This window comes from Cinclus cinclus, chromosome 1, assembly GCF_963662255.1.
Source record: "Cinclus cinclus chromosome 1, bCinCin1.1, whole genome shotgun sequence".
Lineage (NCBI taxonomy): Eukaryota > Metazoa > Chordata > Aves > Passeriformes > Cinclidae > Cinclus > Cinclus cinclus.
In genome coordinates this window covers 91,435,649-91,454,557 of record NC_085046.1, presented here as the reverse complement: position 1 = coordinate 91,454,557, position 18,909 = coordinate 91,435,649, and the positions used below count along the sequence as shown (strand labels likewise).

General features: G+C 37.3%; 1 protein-coding gene across 1 annotated transcript in view; it reads left to right on the top strand.

Moving 5' to 3' along the window:
• LOC134048588 (dynein axonemal heavy chain 5-like) overlaps positions 1 to 18,909 on the top strand; it is a 147,611-nt gene that overhangs the window by 47,103 nt on the left and 81,599 nt on the right. Inside the window, exons 41-46 of the mRNA XM_062500444.1 lie at positions 1,134 to 1,312; positions 7,491 to 7,678; positions 8,872 to 9,066; positions 14,844 to 14,978; positions 15,995 to 16,184; positions 18,647 to 18,864. Coding sequence (XP_062356428.1) covers positions 1,134 to 1,312; positions 7,491 to 7,678; positions 8,872 to 9,066; positions 14,844 to 14,978; positions 15,995 to 16,184; positions 18,647 to 18,864 — 1,105 coding nt within the window. The remainder of the gene's footprint in view (positions 1 to 1,133; positions 1,313 to 7,490; positions 7,679 to 8,871; positions 9,067 to 14,843; positions 14,979 to 15,994; positions 16,185 to 18,646; positions 18,865 to 18,909) is intronic.

Genomic DNA, 18,909 nt, shown 5'->3' with positions numbered 1-18,909 from the left:
ATGATAAATACACCCAGCTGGTACTACATTGCATTAAGATAATGGCACTGAAATTGAATGCTCCCACATCATATCAGACACAGTCCATGTCATGGCATACACCAAAAATGAAGTGAAAGTTCTATATAGAACTTGTGCTATGTATTCAGTTTGTCCTTACCTCGTTTTCAGTAGCAGAATTGTTAGGAGTGGTATTTTTAATGTGTGAAATGATGGGCTTTTAACTGAACACTGAGTAATAAGGTGATAAAGCATTCTTACTGCTATTTTATAAGAATGGGTATCCTGTTGTTTCATAAGAAGTTGTACTAGGTGCTATCATTTGGGATTTTTTCCAGTGCACATTTTATCTTCTCACATATATCACAAAGCTATTAAGCTTCACAGTGGTAAAATGTGTTTGCTGTGATTTTGTAGCGTGGGAGGAGGTTAGAACAACAGGCTTCCTTACACCCTTCAATAACCTCCACACCATCTGGGAAGCCTGAGACTTAAACTTAAGGATCTCAACCCAGCATGGAGGCTAGAGCAGAAGATGATCATAGGAGTCATGGATTCCTCTTCGTTCTCCACTGCAATCTTTGCTCTCACCCATTGTGCTCCTGGAACTCAAAGACCTCACATGACTGGCAGCACTGCTATGGTTTGGTGTGCTGCTATGGAAATGTCAAGAACAGGATGTGCTTCCAGCCTCTGTACCTTCCTACTGCCAGATCAGAGAGCCCGTCATGAGTGCTCTGAGGAGACAGTAGGAGGGAGGGGGAAAAGACAGAAATCCAGTGGCTCTGGGTGCTGCAGAATAGGCTGTAATGGAGGAAAGGTGTATGACTGTCTGAGGAAATTGCAATACTACAGTATTTTGGTATTCAGCATTTAGAATTGGCTTGTGGATTTCCTGGGCTGTTGCAGTCATGGCTGTGCTGGATGGGTACTTTTCTGCAGGTGGAGCAAAGCTGGTCCTAGTAACTCAGCTTAACAGTATGCAGAGGTGGTGACTGAGGACTCTCCACATGGAAATACATCTTTTCCCCCTTCCCCAGCTCTGGATAAATACATCTGCTGTGATTACATTGATGAACTTCAAGTAATTAATGGTAGGAAAAAATTCACAGATCTGTTTGCTCTGTCTTTAGGTGTTACATCACTCTGGCACAGGCCCTGGGCATGAGTATGGGTGGTGCACCAGCAGGACCTGCTGGGACAGGGAAAACAGAGACAACTAAAGACATGGGCAAATGCCTGGGAAAGTATGTTGTTGTTTTCAATTGTTCAGACCAAATGGACTACAGAGGACTTGGTCGCATCTATAAAGGTAAGAAAATACCTGCATTATTCATTTCAAAGTTGTAAGTTTTTGCCCCTTCAGTACTGAGTTAGCAATGATTTGGAGGGCATTTATGAAAATGTTTCCTCTTATTTCCAGACACTCATCAACTTTGCCTAATATTTGATATTATTTGATTTTGCCCTCTTTCTTCCTGCATGTTTTCCAGGACATTTTATTTGAATATTCTTCAGTGGTGTTTCCCATCTATGTCCTTTTCTTTTTCCCTTTTAATCCTTTCTGTTCTTTGGGGTTTTTTTAATGCCTCTATTCCACCCATCCCACGTGGAGAGGATTTATATTTATTATTTGCTATTATTGTATTGAACAAGACAATCAAATATGAAGCTTAATGATGTTGTGCAAGGCAAGGAAATATGCAAAGTGTTGCAGTGCCTTTTTTAACTATAGGACTCTTTTGAAACCAGGAAAATGACACAGTGGTCAAACTCTGATAACACTTCATGATTAGCAAAGTTTTGAATTTAGTTTTGCAAACAGTGATTAGTGATCCCAAATGTGTCCTTTCATTGTAATGGTCTGTTTTATTGTATCTAGCTGCATTTATATATGGACTGACAGACCACAGAATGCCACTGTTTTCTGTGAGTGGTGGGCTACCTTTCACTCTAGGTATTATAAATATAATTTTCACAGTTGTGATATCTCCTGAAGGCTAAAATATAACCTGGGGATAATATTTAATTCCAGTTAAGAATCCAGCAAAGCTGGCCACGATGTTTTAAACAGAGGTTAATTTATAAGCTAGAAAATGAACCACCTATGCATGTGAATTCCTTCAGTTAAGGTCACAAGTTTCTCAAAGCATCTCCTGTAGCCCCTACAGATTTGGGCCAAGTTTTACTTGCACATCTTTTATTGTGTGTGCAGACCTTTAGTGTCACAGGTTTATTTTGCGCATTGTTGTTAGACTTAAGAGGCCTGGGATATCTGAGTGTGCTCATAATGCCAAGCACAGTCGTCTGCTGGGTCTTTGCTGTACCTGCAGTCATCAGTCTGTAAGGGAGACATCAGCCTTCGTTTCTCCTTGCAGTGGGTTTGTCTTTGATGTCACCAAGCTGTTGTCTTCTGCTCTACTCCTTCTGTGAGAATGTTTGTATCTCTTTATGCAAGCATCTCTTTTCCTGATTCCATGGTGATTTCACTTCTTTATATTAAACTGTTTTTGTCAGTTCAGACACCTAGTTTTGTATCCTTGCCTTTTTTCTGTCTTTTTATCCTGAGCACTTACCCTTTCCCATTTCAGATTGAGGCAGTAGTGATCATTGCAGCTTGTTGTTGCTTTCTTTTATTAAAACTGGATGCAATTTCTGTGTCTAAAAGCACAAGTTTTGAGTTTTAGGGCTCAGCTTTCTTTTTCTGTTGTTTTTCTATAAGCTGACCATTTTCATGTAGTATTGTCATCATATGCTACAGAAGCAAAGTAGTGCTGTGTAATGTGTCCTTCTTCTGTGGCTGCCTCATTTAATGGCATGCTGGTGTTCAATATGAGCTAGAAAAAATGTTTATAGGACTCATCTAATTCCTGCTCAAGCAACCATGATGCCTGTGACTGCTTACTTCAGTAAATTTGCAAGTGGGATCATAGCTTGCTTCTCAGAGAATTTGTCTGAGAATTAGGCAATAGATCCAGCTGAATAGAGCCTGAATGGTGTGGTGTTTTTCAGCATTCCTATGGCTGTTGTGTGTCTGGAACTAAAAGTAAGATTCTGTTCTTACGTAAGTTGTTGGTGCTTTCATTTGTGAAGGGACATTTGAAGTCAGTTGTTTTGGACTTAGTGTCACTACTTGGAAGGGCCTGGCTTGCAATCACCTTTTTATGTCTTTAAAATACCTGCAATTTCTTGAAGAGTGGATGTACTGAAGTTAGTGAAAGAAATGAGCTTTTTGATTTAATATAAAGGGCAAAGTGAGTTCAGATAAAGATTCTTTACTGTACATGAGGTCTTTAATGGAAAAGAAGGATAGTTCTCAGCTACAGAAGCATTTTCATGCAGGCTGATAAGAAAGTTCTCATTAACATACTACATATTTCAGTGCTCACAATGGGAATGTGAATTTTCAGAATTCCACATCTGTGATAGGCTTGATGCTCCATCACCAGTGTTTCCACACCCAGACTTTTCACTTTATCTGTTGCTGTGGGTAAAGTCATCAGGCATTAGCAGGTTTAGCAATGAGGAGAAAAGAGGCAGGCAGAGGTGGTGTTGTCCTGTCTGCAGGCATGTTTCCAGGCTTCTTCTGTAAAGACAAGAAGTTTCATCTTCAGAAAAAAAGAAATAGAAAAATATACGGTAACTAATATAGCATATATTGTATACTGTAAAAATATGATTCGAAGTTCTGGTTGGGGCACAGTTGAGGTTTGGTCTTCCTGTTTCCCTGTTTCCCTCTGTTTCATTTTTTCTGTGTGACTTAAGAAATTCATAGGCAGATGATCTAGCCAATATGTTAGAGGCCTGGACTTTGATCTTTGAAAGTTTTGTTTTTCAAATTCGAACCGGAATGTAGATTCAGATACAACTTGTCGTCTGGACCAGAGGTAACCTGAGAAAGTACCAGGGATGCAAGTGGGAAGATAAATTTTCAAGTTTTCTCTTATATAAAATTCAGTGTTGAAATTGCCCATGAATAGCTAAGCAGGGATACTTCATCACTGTTCCTGAAAAGTGTTGGTGGATACCCTTCAGAAAACCTTTTGTCTGTGGTTGCCTTTAGATGGGTATAAAAGTCATGTTTGCTTAGGTTCTGTTTTCTATTATTACGTTCAGACAATTCCAGTATTACCTGAAGTAATTTTTTTTTGTGATTTGGTATTTAATGCAATATTTAATGTAAGATTTTATATTTATCTTAATTCAGAAGGTGAATACACAAGTCTGGCATAATTTAAATTCTTTCAGGACCAATGGTTGCTTTCTAGTTTGCTGCTTCTGGGCTGCACTTTGGCTAGACAGAGCTTTGTTTCAGTGACATTTCCATTGAATTATATCACTGTAGCTCTACTCCTGTGTAAAATCTGGGGGGGGGGAAGTGGAAAAAATACATAGAAAGAGACATGGCACTGCACTGCAGATACACATTTTATAGTCTGGGAATTAATAGCTATTCTGTGAGATTCTTTCATCATCTAAGAACTAGGTTTGTAGGATATCTGTACTGATTGGGGCAGGGTGTTGCCACATTTTCTAGATATAATTAAAGATCTCTTTAGTCCTGTCCTTTCTTTTCTGCTTTTACTCCATTTCTGTATTCGATAACCATCGTATGTGCAGCATGGGAGCAGAATTTAATTTACAACATGACAAAATTACATTGTCTCTGACTATCTCATTGTTTTGCAGTGGGGAGTTTGCTTGCTGTGGCTTTGCTTATGTGTGTGTTTTTAGCATACATGTGTCTTTTCTTTCCTTTTTCAACACCACCAGAATGAAATAATTTTGCAAGAACTGAGTTTATTCAAAGCTGTGGGATATTGTCTTTGTCTGAGAATGTGGTTTCTTAACTCCATGCAGCAGGTGGCATTACAGAATGAGTGATTTTTTTTTTCCTTTCCCAAAGAAAAATTATTTGGTCAGAATTGAACCTCGCCATTCTACAGAAAAATTACTTTCAAAACCTTTTAAAATACAGACAGTAAGTGTAAGAGACAATATTATATGGAACTAAGGTTTTAGTTACAGAATATCTAGCTTTAGAGATTTTCCTTGTTAGACCCTGAAGAGTAGATATTTATGTTTAATAAACAAAGCAGAAAAAACCCACGTTTTTTGGTTTCTCTTTAGAGTGGATCCTAGGAGTCATATAACCCATGTTACAATTGGGAACAAATGAATTAAAAAAATCTCTGCAGTAAGTTTTTTTATTGTGGAGCAGCAAGAATGGGGCAGCTCCATGAGGGAAGATGAGCCAGGAGCCCAGGGTGATCAGCACAAAGGCAGGGGCAGAGACTTCACTCAGCAGGGCACAGTCCCACAGTGCCTAAGCAGGGCAGGTTGTTGACAGCTTGTTCCCACCAGCAGTCCAGTGACATCAGGCAATATGAAATGACCAGCTAGATACAAGCTCCATCCATGAAGTTTAGTCAGAAGTAGCAGGAGGCAGGACTGGGGGTAACACTGTGGAGCTATGGGCTCCTCCAGGAAATTCATTCAGCAGTTCAGGGTAAGAGGAGATGGGACTGTACACAGCCCTGCACACAATCCAGTTTGGATCTGCCTGAGCTACAGCAGAACTCCTGGACTGGAAGACAGAATCTGGATAGAAGCCTCAGGAAGGGCTGTTGGGGACATCCAGGGCCCAGAGATTCCTCACAAAAGGAGAACATCAGTTAAAGCACTTGCTGCCACACCAGTGAAGTTGAGGAACATTCTTCATTTGTTTTCAAAGACAGTAGGATTGAGTATTTCATGTTATAAATTTGGTATCAGCCGATATAATTACTTTAATCTCTGTATCTTTATGGCGTTGTGTATATATTTGTATATGTTCTACTTGCTTTTAATTTTTTAGATTAGATCCATGTAACTTTTCATTCTCTTCAGATTATTTTCCTTTGGAGTATCTTTTTTCCTTATAATATCACTGAAATTAATTAGAAGCATTTTAGGGAAAGGTTACATATGGAATTGAGATAAGTTTCATGGAAGATCTTCAGTATTGCACTGACTGAATCAAGCCTTAAGAAGCCAGTTTTGGTTGTACTACCTCTGATTTGGACCTGGTTTGACTCCTTTAGTTTTGTTCTTCCAAAATTACATGGGTAAAAAAGACTAATTGATGCAACATTATTAAAATAATTGGTTAATGGACATGAAAAAACATAAAAAATGAAAAGAAAAGAAACACAGAAGTGATATTAAAGGCATTTGGATGAACATCTTAAAGGGCCAGAGAAGATCAGACAAGGAAAAGTAGAGAGAAGGGAAATAGCATATTATGAGAACAGGCTGAGCAAAGGCAAGAGGAGTAAAAAAATGGAAGAGAAAACAAGACAAGGTGAAAGAGTATGTCTTGATAGTATTGTTATTGATTTTTGAATACTTTCTCTTGAACTGTATAAAGTTCTTAAGGAATTAACTTTACACATAAGCCACCTATAGATTTATTTTACCAGTGCTATAGGCATTACCATATAAAGTATGGAGATTCAGAGGAGCTCTGGGCATGGCTATTCAACATTGCAAACACACAAATGCCTTTTCTTGGACATGTGCTTTATTTCTGCATTTAGTACTGCCTTCAAACTGCTTAAACCAAGCTGAGCTCCACCTGTCAGTGGAGTGAATTAAACACTTCTGAACATTTGTAGGTATGGACCCAGGCAATGGAAAATGCTAGTCCAGTGTGGTCTTTGGGAAGGGAGGGATGGCATCCATGAAGCTCCTGCGTAGGCTTATTAGCCTTGGTCTCTTGTGAAATGGGTGTGGAGGAGCAGGGGATTATGTACTTCTCCCACTACTGGTCTGGAAGGCTGCCACTGTAGACTCTCCTATTTCAATCCTGTTACCTTGATACAAAAGAAGGAGTACTTGACTCTCCCAAAAGCCATTTATTCCATGATGTTTGTGGGTGCTACTGTCTGTCTAGAACTCCATGGCCTTTTTCAAGTAACAATTCTAAGTGTAACACCTGATTCTTTCCTCTCTCTTGAACAGTAGGATGTTAATCTCCAGTAATTTTTGACCTGTTAATTAATTGTTATAAAATCCTACAGTGCTTCTGTCAGAAATGTACTGGTCTCTGGTTTTGTGCTTTTCATTTAGGTAGGTGTTACTCAAGCTCATCTTTGACAGCTTCATCCCCTGCATAGATTAGTTTCCATGCTGTATGCACATTTATGCTACTATATGGTACTATATACAGTATTAATTTACACTTTCAGCCTAACGGTTACCATAGAATTCTTGGATTCTTTGTAAAAAAGTTTATGTATCTTTCATTCAAGGGGTGATACTTTTTCTGAATGTAATTAATGCACAGCCCAACTTATTTTGAGTTTTTACTTGTCATTTTATTCTGTGTTCATGTTCTCTGTTCTTCTCATGTTACACTAAGTTGTATAGAGCATGCTCTACTTTGCATATAAATTACTCTTGTTTGGTCTGCTATTTTAACAGAATATTTCTCTTTTTGCTTTTCTTAGGTTTAGCTCAGTCGGGTGCATGGGGTTGTTTTGATGAATTTAACCGCATTGAACTTCCAGTTTTATCAGTGGCTGCTCAGCAGATATATATTGTACTTCAGTGTAAGAAAAAAAAGAAACTTCAGTTCACTTTCACTGATGGTGATGTTGTTGACATGGACAAAGAATTTGGTATATTTCTGACTATGGTATGTCTGTAAATACGTGTAAATGGCATCATTGTGAAAAATCTTTTTTGTTCCATTTCCTATTGAAGTTTCCCTGTTGAAATATTGGAATTGTCTGTTCAAAAATAGTTAATGAAACTTAAACAGTAATTTGGCAAAATAATTATGATATGATTTTCTCTTGTCCATATTTTTTAACTGAATCCTAGGACTTGACGTATGCATTTATCATTAACTATGTATTTTAAGGACTTTTTTAGTTGAATATTTGACAGATTGAGGTCAAATTTAACCCTCTCATCTTTTTAATCAAAGTCTGTCAAAATAAGCCAGAAGTAATTGGCCACTGCAAGGACTACTGTAGCTGGTCTGGTCAGTATTTTACCACCTCTGAAGAAGTTTTGACCTCAATCCTAGAAGATAGCATGAGGGAAACTACCCTCACTCTGTATCACTGGCCTTCTGAAGGTTTATCTTTGGTGCCTGTGGGCTGCTTCTAGCACTGCAGGAGGAAAAGCAGCAGGAAAGTATAAGAATACCTTAAACCATGTTTGTATCTCTCCCTCCTTAGCTACTTACATACCCACAACTCAAAATAGAAGCCTTTGTCTTTATTTTAGCAGGTCCTATCTTTGAAAAAGCGTTAATGTTACCACTATAATTTGAAAAACAGAGCAAGTAAGAGCCATACACAGGCCAGGGGGAAAGAGTTGAAAGAGATTAAGAAGTTATCACTGCACAGCTAGTGACTACAGTTGTCACAACTGAGCCGTGCAGTACTCTTATGAATGACTTGGACATCTTCAGTGAAAGGTCAGATCCATTAGTTTAAATTATACTCAGTAACGGCTTGCACTGCTTGACTGACTTTGTGCTTAAATGGTCTGGGAATGCTCACAGGGGACAGTAACCTCCAGCACTGGAGCACTGTCAAGATGCTGAGGAAGCAACCACTTAAAAGAGCTCCAGCAAGATCTGTAAGTGTCTGTGTATCTCTATCTGTAAGTCTTGGACATCTCCAAATAACATGTGATACCCCACACTTTATGAACTGCAGTATTGAGGCAACTGTGTACTGATGTGTAACTGTGACATGCTCAAGTTATCCTTGGTCATCTAGCATGTGCTCCTGTATTTGGTGAATGGTTATCAGGAAAGATAAAACTACCCTGCCATTGTTATATATTGTTTGAGTTTATAAATTGCACTTTCAGAACCCTGGCTATGCAGGACGACAGGAGCTTCCCGAGAATCTGAAGATTCAGTTCCGCACGGTTGCCATGATGGTGCCTGACCGTAGCATTATTATGCGAGTCAAGCTGGCAAGTGCTGGTTTCCGAGACAACCAAGTCCTTAGTCAAAAATTCTACACACTCTACAAACTCTGTGAAGAGCAGTTATCTAAACAGGTAAAATAAATGTTTGTCCAACTCTAAGCTGTCACTGGAAGGATATGGAGATTATATACTTTCATAGAATATGTAATTATTTTTACACCCATGAGCCTATATATTTCTTAGGGTTTTCAGTTTCAAGTTCCAGAAATAGTGTCTGAAATGATCGTGTTGTTTTTTATTTCTCACAGTAAATTGAATAGTATAGGAAGTTTGATTTGTGATTCTTAAACAGAGTGTAGTTACTGGAGAAGTTATGAGGAACAGTGTATATTGCTGTGCTGAACATGCAGAGGGCACATTTTTCAATGTCTTCACTTATGAAGGCCAGATCTATTTCAGAGGCAATGTAAGAATTGTAAATGACTATGGAGCACCTACAAGGCTCTGTCTTGCTGCGTGCTACTAGTAAGAGAATACTGCTGTTCTGCTTGGGCTGGGGTGTTTAGATACAAATCTGGTTCTTTCCTTTTGAATGCCCTGTGCTGGCTGTCCACTAGAAGGTCTCAATGAGAAATCATATGAACAGTACATAAACTGTGGCTCAAATGCCTGCTTTGGTTGGATAGTGATGAACCTGTGCTAATTGACTACTATACTATACTAATATATACTAATATACTATACTAATAGATACTACTACTATACTATACTAATATATACTACGATACTATAATATACTATACTGTAAAATACTACTATATTATATAGTATATATTATATACTATATAGTATAATTTTAGTTCTATACCACATATTTATTAGTGCTTGGCCTTTGTAAGATTAAGTTGTCTTATTACCTCAGTTCGTGTAGTCATTGTTTGTCCAGGACACGATTCTTTCCTTCAGTGTGGAAAAGACACATAGGCAGGCATCAGAAATTTGACCTTCTACCTCTGCAAAAGTGATTTGCTTGTTTTGTGTTGTCACAGATGCTGGATCTGGTTCACCCTTGGACAGTGTATTTAAAAATTTAACACATGCCCCCAAACAAAACCTATCTGTACAAAGCTTATTTTAACTATCTTAAGAGTGTACAGTGTTTTATGCACAATGATTACTGCATCTGCCCAATGAGTGCAGCTTCTTTGTGCAGTTTGGTAATTTCTTCAGCAACAATTGCCCTCTGGAGCCTTGAGATACGGAGATTCTCCATTTATCATGTTAATCAACATACTGAAGCATTTAAGTAAGCCTTATCAGTTGGCCTAGGGATCATAGGAATCACATGGAAGACTCAAACTGTCAGAAATTCCCACCTGGAAAACTCCTGTGCCATTTATTCAAATGCTTTGTTGTGGAGGTAGGTAGCTCAATCACCTTGTCTCAGATCAGTCCTTTGCCTCATGTATGCTGATGCTAGCAGGGAGTTCCTTGATATTTCCTAAAATCAATGACCAAGTGTTCTGGGTGTGCACATAAGTGCAGCCCTTACACTCAACTACATCACAACTCTATATCTGTGTCTTATGCTTATATCTCTCTTATAACTTTAATTCCATAGTTCTTACTAAGCCATGGTATCTGTGGATGTCTTCCATGCATATTTATAATTTCTTCAGGATCACCTAACATTTCTACAGTATCTATCAGAGAAGCCTGCTATAGAGATCTTTCTTCTAACCATTTATATCATGTATCATATAATGGATTTCTATACTCAGTAACATGAGCCAGGAAGCACCTCTTTCTGTGAGCCCATGGTAGCATGATAGTTTGTCCTGCCTGTGCCTATGCGCAGACCTTTGGATAGTCCTGCTCTTGCCTGAGTCAATTTTGTACAGTCATAAAATCAGAGAAAAACTGGGTTTTTTTTTCCTCTGGGACTTCTGGAGGTGAACAGGTTCTATACCTCTTCTTGAAGTGCATTCTGCTAGAGCAGGTGGCTCAGCACCTTGTCTAGATAAGCTTTGAATATCTCCAAGGATAAACACTGCACAGCCTCTTTGGTCAAGCTGTTGAAGTGTCTGACCACCTTGTCTAGTCACCACTTTGTGAAGATGTTATTGGAGACAGTGTTAAAATCTCCTGAAATGGCTCTGCCCTTCTGTGTTGCCCTTCCAGCAGATACTGGAGTGTGTCAAGCCCCCAGTGAAGATCAGGGCTTGCAAAGATGAGGCTAATTCCAATTGTTGAGAGAAAGATTCATCAGCTTCTTCCTTATCAGAATGTTTGCAGCAGACATTTGCCACAATGTTGTTGAGCCCTCTAATTCTAACATTCTCTCAACTGTCTTATTAGCCGTCCTAAGGGAAATTGTTCCCACTCTTTCACTTTAAAGGGCAATTTCCCATCTCTCCATCTGGTCTTGTCCTTCCTAAAGAACCTGTATCCATCCATTGTATCTATGCCTCCACATTTCCTAGTAGGCTGTAACCCTTTACCTGCATACAGAGCTGTATTTTTCCCTGTTTTGTTGTCATGCTGTGTGCCTTAGCAAACAGGCTGTTCAAATGAACACCTCCTTCTGCTGTGAGAGCTTCTGCCACAACGCTATTCTATTCACCTGTCCTTATGTACACATACACTTGAGAAGGGTCACTTTCCACACTGTTCCACCATCCTTGGTGTCTCTCTTGTCCACAACAGACTGGATCTTCTGCTTCTCAGTTGGGTCCACCACTTCCTCACTAGAATGCATATTGTTATTGTAGTAGTAATGAAATAATTTGAAACACTGAAGTTCCTTGTGAAGTTTGTTGTAGGTTGGGGAGTACATCTAATGCAATATATGATTATGTAGAGAGAGATCTAATGAGTCCATCAGATTAGATATGGGAGTATCATGAACTGAACATATTTCTAAGAGTACAGAAACAGTGGGACATAAATTGCTTCTGTGTAGCCAGAAAACTAAAATTATAAAGTACAGACAATCTTTCTTAGGGGCATATTTGATTAGCCATTAGGAAGACATTCTTGACTGTAAAGGGTAGTGAGACACTGGAACAGGTTGCTCGGTGAGTTTTTGGACTCCCCGTCTCTAGAAGTGTTCCAGGCCAGGTTGGATGGTACTCTGAGTAACCTGGTCTAATGGAACCAGGTAACCTGGTCCCTGCCCATGGCAGGGCATTGGAACCAGATGATATTTAAGGTCACTTCCAACTCAAACCATTCTGTGACTCTATAATTTGTGTTAATCTTTCTTTCCCAGTGGAACTTATTTATTCTATTTTTTAATGGTAAATTTGAAATTCCAAGTTAAGTAATGCTGGGTTTTCCAGGCAGTTGACTGGAAAGATCAGGGTCACATAAAGAGCCAGTGCAATAGGAAATGGCAGAACATTGCCTGTTTTCAGCAAATACAATATATCAGCAGAAGGAAATAAAGCAAACAAGTATTCACCAGCTGAGCTTGCCTCTCCGAAAATCTAGAAGGAATGTGATGGAAAAAAATACATTAACTTCTCCAGACATTTTACATACACAAATGCAGACTCTGTAGAAAGAGGAACTCTGAGTCACATGTAGCCAAAGGCACCCTGACTGACTGTCATCTCCTTCAGTAAAGAAAAACAATAAATATTAAAGTAAAAGAATAGTCCTTAGCAAACGTAGGAAGCCCAAGGTGTCCACAAGACTGTGGAAGAGTGGTTCTGACAGCCCCAAAGGTGAATTATTTGGCTTTGTTGCAGGACTTCTTCCCTAGAACCTCCATCCACAAACTCATATAGCTTAGGGAAAAACAGAAACTGGAAAGAAAAACCTAATAAAGCTTGAAAGCAGATGAGGTGATAATCCCTTTTTGAGAATAATCTCTTTAAGGTGCTTTTATATGTAGCAAATTTAGTACTGAGACTTTTTTTTCAGATTTTTAATTCTTTCTTTCAAGAGCATCAGCTACACCACTGCAATCCATTTTGCTCAGGCACAGTCTTCAAAGATTGCTGCTAAAAGATGTAGCAAAGAAATGATTCATAATCCACATGTGCCAGTAAATTCTGTGCCTTTTCTAAAAGGTAAAACTAGAAAACAGATTAAGGTAAATAAAGAATGATCACCTTGAACCACCCATCATATAGGTCAGTTGGAATGCACCAGAAATTCTGTCTTTAAAAGTAATTTATTTTAAATTTTCCGGTAGGTATGAAAGCATTTCTTCAAATTTAGCCAAGTCATCACTTTTATAAAATCAGACTTGTGGATGTACCTCCAGAGGTCATCTTGTCCAACATCTTGCTCAGCACATTAGAACAGGTTGTTAAGGCACTTTTTGAGTTTTGAATATCTCCAAGGATGGAGATATCCAGCCTCTCTGGGTACCATTTCTGTGTTTGGCCACTCTTATTGTGAAGAATCTTTTTATTATGCAAACTGTTGCAATTTCCCCTGTTGAAGACTTTGAGATTGCCTCTTTTCCTCTCATGTAGTCATCATTTGCTGAACTCATTCCAGTATGTCAATGATGGTCATCTAGCATGAAGAAAAAGAAATACATTAGTCCTTGGCATGATTCTGGGAATTTCACTGGGACATGTCATTTACTAAGTGATGATGAAGTCAGGTGACATCTGAGTTTATCAATGTCACACAAAGTTGTTAATCTTTCTGTGTTAATGTTTCCATCTGCAAATAAGATATCCTGGCAATACATGCCTGTGTATTCATACCTAACTTTTTCAGCTGGTAAAAACTTGGCATCTGATTGAATAATAGAAAATGGGTCAGGGCAGAGCCTTGAGGAATCATTCATCTACATTTCTGGAGCAAAAATCATTCTTAATTTAATTATTTGCTATTGATGTTTGTCAGTGTTCTTGACATTTTCTATTGATGGATAGGTTGCAGTTTCCCAGGCAACCTGATCCAAATTTTCATTTTTGATATAGTCACAATATTTTCTTATAAAAGTTAATTCAAATCCCCCTTGCTGTAGTTAAGCACATTGCCTCTTTTCCTTTCTATTCCTCCTGTCTTCCTGTTTGCAGGTAACTTTTGTATGTTGAACACTTTTATCATCCCTCATCCTACATATTCACTCTTCCTACTTTTACAGTAGATTTTATATTACTTTTTCCTGATGAAGTATGTTTACTAGTCAACTGATTGCTCTTTTTTCTCCTTTTCAAATTTCTCTTCTGTAGTGTTTATCTTCAAATGTGGAATCCAGCTTTTGGTCACAGCATAGAAATGACAACTACAATGGAAATATATTTTCAATTGTCCTAAAAAAAAGGACATTTGTCATTTATTGCCCATTAAAATTGCAGATAAGTCACTGGGGAGCCTGTGACATCAATCCAGTGTCAGATATTTTTCTACAAAGCTTTGTGCACCTGATTTGTTTCTCAACTCAATGAAGAAGAGTTATTACTCTTTATTTGAGCAGTTGGTTATTACCATCTTTAGCATTTTGCACTTGCCTTTGTTTAATTGCTTCACACATAGATAATATATTGAATTTCTCTTGGTAATTTTGAAGTCTAGTTGTGATCTAGTTCACAAGTTTGTTATCATCTGCAGACCTAATAAAAAAGTTATTTCTTGCTGAAAATTCTGGAATTTTTTCAGTGTATTATTCCAGTTTGTCTGCCTGGGAAATAAGGGTGAGCTCTGTATCACCAGAAAATATGTTTTGTGATATGTACATACAACAGTAGAAAATATCTTCAGGATTTGATAACAACAAAACTGGAAATTTATTTGAAAAGACAAAGAACTGTGAATTTAATTATATTGAGAAGTTCTATAACATTTATTTATTTAGGGATTTAATTTTTAGCCCTCTCTTGATTTTTGTTTTGATTTATTTGGTCGATATAGTTCCAATTTTGTTCATACTTTATTTCAAGGTTCACTATGACTTTGGGCTTAGAAATATCCTGTCTGTTTTAAGAACACTTGGAGCAGTGAAAAGATCTAATCCCCAAGAGCCAGAGAAAACTGTTGTGATGAGAGTTCTGCGGGACATGAACCTCTCCAAACTGGTACTGTAACACTGATGACTTTCCCAGATAGAGTATTTTGTTTGCATTTTTAAGAGTGTTTATTATGCACTTTGAAAAGCTGTTTTTCTTCACCAGTTGGATTCATTATTTTTCAGTTTTTACTATGATTTAGAAGTGAGTTGAGAATCAGAATACAGTTACTGTGTGAGCACAATTTGTCTTTTAAAGAGAGGAAAACAGATCATAAGCTTTAGCTGAAAAAATCATTGGAAATACCATGAGATCCTGGGGGATCTACCTGGTCCTCTAATTGGCTCTTGTTTTTAATTCTTTTTACCCTAAGGAGAGAAAGGAAGAATACATTGTATTAACTCTTAATAATGTCACCAAAGATCCTTCTTAATCCAGAATTTCAATTTATGCATTTCTTGGGAGTCTGTTGCCTTTCAGCACATCATAAGAATTGCATTAAGTGAGGTAATTGGAAGCAGCTAATACCTACTTGTATAGTGTAACATCTTTCAATAATACTATTTGAAGTATTCATCTTTCTTTTTATTGCTGTAATTAAAAGGTTATAGCATGTCTAGACTCTGTATTTACCTTGGGAACCAGTTTTGTGATGGAACCAATTACTCTGTTTCTGATGTTAATCTATTCAGCAGGTTGGTACATGCGTTCACACCTATAGCAGCACTTCAGTGATTTACAGAAGGAAAAAGAAATCATGAAAGTTCTAGGGCAAAATATGATTGGAATAAATCTTGCTGACTTATGTAAGAAATAAAAAATATGTGTGTGTATACATTGAAGAAAAATGTATTAAGTTGTTTAAATTTTTATCAGCCTAAAGTATTTAATTTAGAAATTACTACTTGTGATTTCATTGTATGAAACTCACTTCATAAAACTGATGGATAATTGTAATATTTACTTTGGAAGAGATAAGATTTTCATACACATCTTTTAAATGGTTTAATTTGAAGATTGTTTACAACTATAATAATAATTTCAATAAATAAATAATGTGTTTCCCCCTACTTTATCCTTGACAGGTGGATGAAGATGAACCTTTATTTTTGAGTCTCATTAATGACCTATTCCCTGGAATTACTCTGGATAAATCTGGATATTCTGAACTACAGTCAGCCATCCAAAAACAGACAGAGGAAGCAGGGCTTATTAATCATCCACCATGGTTGCTTAAACTTATTCAGCTGTATGAAACTCAACGAGTCCGACATGGTTAGCATGCTAGATCAGACTTTGAGACTGCATTGTAGTTGAGACCACATTATATTATCTGCCACTAGAATTCAGATTATTTTCATGAAAAATGTTTAAAAAATTGAACAGACATAATTTTAAAGCCTATGTGGGTATTTTGCTTAGGAAGCTGTTGTCGCCTTTTTTTTAGTGTGCAATCCTTTGTTGTATTGCATTTTTATGGGAAGTATGAGTGCGGCCTTTGGTTATTGAAATTTCTGTAGAGCAAGTTAAAATATATTCATTCAAATCCAGAAACAGTAATTTTGTTCAGTATTCTGAAAACAATTTTTGCCCTCAGAGAGAGTACAGTCATGAAGCTCAAGTTTAATGTTACTGTGAGATTCTAATGTTGAGAAGATTACAAAAAATAATTTCTCAAACCTTCATTTTGATAGATTCTACCATACATGTGATACAGTTCCAAGTGTTTTTTTTGTGTTTGATTCTTACCATTTATACTGACTGAAGAGAAATAAGCTTTCCTCCTGCTGGATGAGGAGGGGAGTTAGACATGATGGACTCCAAAGGTCCCTTCCAACTTCAGCCATTCTTTAATTCTATGAAAATGCATTTTTACAGTGCAGAAAAAAAGTCACTCAGTAAAGTTTATCCTGTCCTGGGAAGGGCATCAAAACCAGTAGTAAATCCAGATTTACATTCATAGCTCAGTGGAAAAAATTAACTCTATTTTGAAATATCCCCTATCCCCCTAACCTCTAAGAAATTATTTTTTATTTTTTGTATAATAAGGGTAAAATATAAAGGAAATGTAACTAAAGAAGCAAAGATTTATAAAGATACCATCTTTCTTATTCTGCCTTTTCATATCATAATAAAAGAATAGTCAGCTTAAACTGATGAAATAAGTGAAAGGAAATACTCATTCACATACCACAGTCTGAGTCCCTAAGGCCTCAAACTTTTGATTCAGATTATTGATTAGACTGAGTGCTGAGCAGACCTGCTAATTTACATCCAGATTTCTGGATGCAGTGTTCCATAACAGCTATTTCTATACAGGAACTATGGAAGTTTCAATGATTTCAGTTATGATTAAATGTGTCTCTTTTTAAAAGAAGCTGCTTGATCTGTGAGACCTCTTTTCCTCAAAATCTTCAGGATTCACCATTACATTCTGCTTAGATGCCTCTTCTCTCCACACATCCCTACTATTTCCAGGAGATCATGCAGCTCCAATTGTCCAAACAGTTGGATGCTCAGGCCAAAAGTTTTTTGACTTTCTTTGACTAAAGTTACTGCACTAAGGGAAAATGATTATGTTTTCCTGACTTCCACTTGTCCTAGTCATTAACTTGAATTTATGGAGAGGTCACCATGGGATTTCAAATAATGAGGAGAAATAGGACCTTACATGCACATGAAGTGCTTTTATAAACAAGCACACACACACACACACACACACATGGAGATTCAATGCATAGATCTTAAAATCTGTTTGGCATAATAATTTTGGTTGAAATAATGCTGAAACCAGCAGAAAAGCTATTTGGTTAATACTGAAGAGTTTGTATTAGATTTCCCCATATGTTCTATATGGCATGAGTAAGTGATTTTTTCTGAGTCCTCAGATTGTTTCAGGGAACATCCAGCTCCCTTTAGTTTTAGAGGAAGTGTCACACGATCTGCATGGCACTGGATTATGTTTATTATTTGGGTTTGTGATTGTTCCATACTTTTGTTGAAGAAGTTTTCAAAGCCAGCTAAGGATTTTATTGTCCAGTTGCCTTTAGGGCTACTAGGAGTTACCCTGAGTCCCTTAAATTACTTTGGAAGTCTCAATTTGAATGTCCCATCTGATTTTGGACAGATTCCGGGCCTATTGAGTAGGTGATTTAGAAAACATAACTAAAGAAGACCAACAGTAGAGTCAATTTATTATTGAAGACACGATTAATTTTTCTTAGGTAGCATGTATACACTGATAAATTAAGTGTGGTTGTTCTTTACCAGTTTTATGAAAGAAATATCTATTAAAATGCCAGCATGGGTGGATGCAGGTACATATTTTTGTTACTTTTGCATCAGAAAGATGCACTTGATTTTGTATATCACTGGAAGATACTCATTCTAATTAGATACATTTATAAATTTCTGGATTTTTTGCCACCATTCATGTCCATGTCATTGCATGAGAGCATCAAAAGGCAGTTGTGTTGTCCCATTAGAATAAGGAAAATAATTGCCTGAGGGAGATTACAGACCCACATAGGCTTGCCTATCATAATACAGAGACATTTATAGAGGCCTTTAAATAGTAGTTTCAAATTCTATTTCCATCAACATTAAGTGGAGTGAGAAATATCCTTTTGTATTGGCTTTTGATAAAAATAAAACAAGGATCGTTGATGCAGTGAACCATTAAATGGTAGCACAACTCAAGGACATTTCATTTTAAACCATGCTTATATTGTTTTAAGGTATGATGACTTTAGGTCCAACTGGTGCAGGAAAGACAAAGTGCATTAATATTTTGATGAAAGCAATGACAGATTGTGGTGCTCCTCATAAAGAGATGAGAATGAACCCAAAGGCAATCACAGCTTCCCAGATGTTCGGTACCCTTGATGTTGCTACAAATGACTGGACAGATGGTATTTTCTCTACATTATGGAGAAAAACTTTAAAGGCAAAGAAGGTAATGGATATTGTATCATGACAGACATTTAATACTCTTTCCATA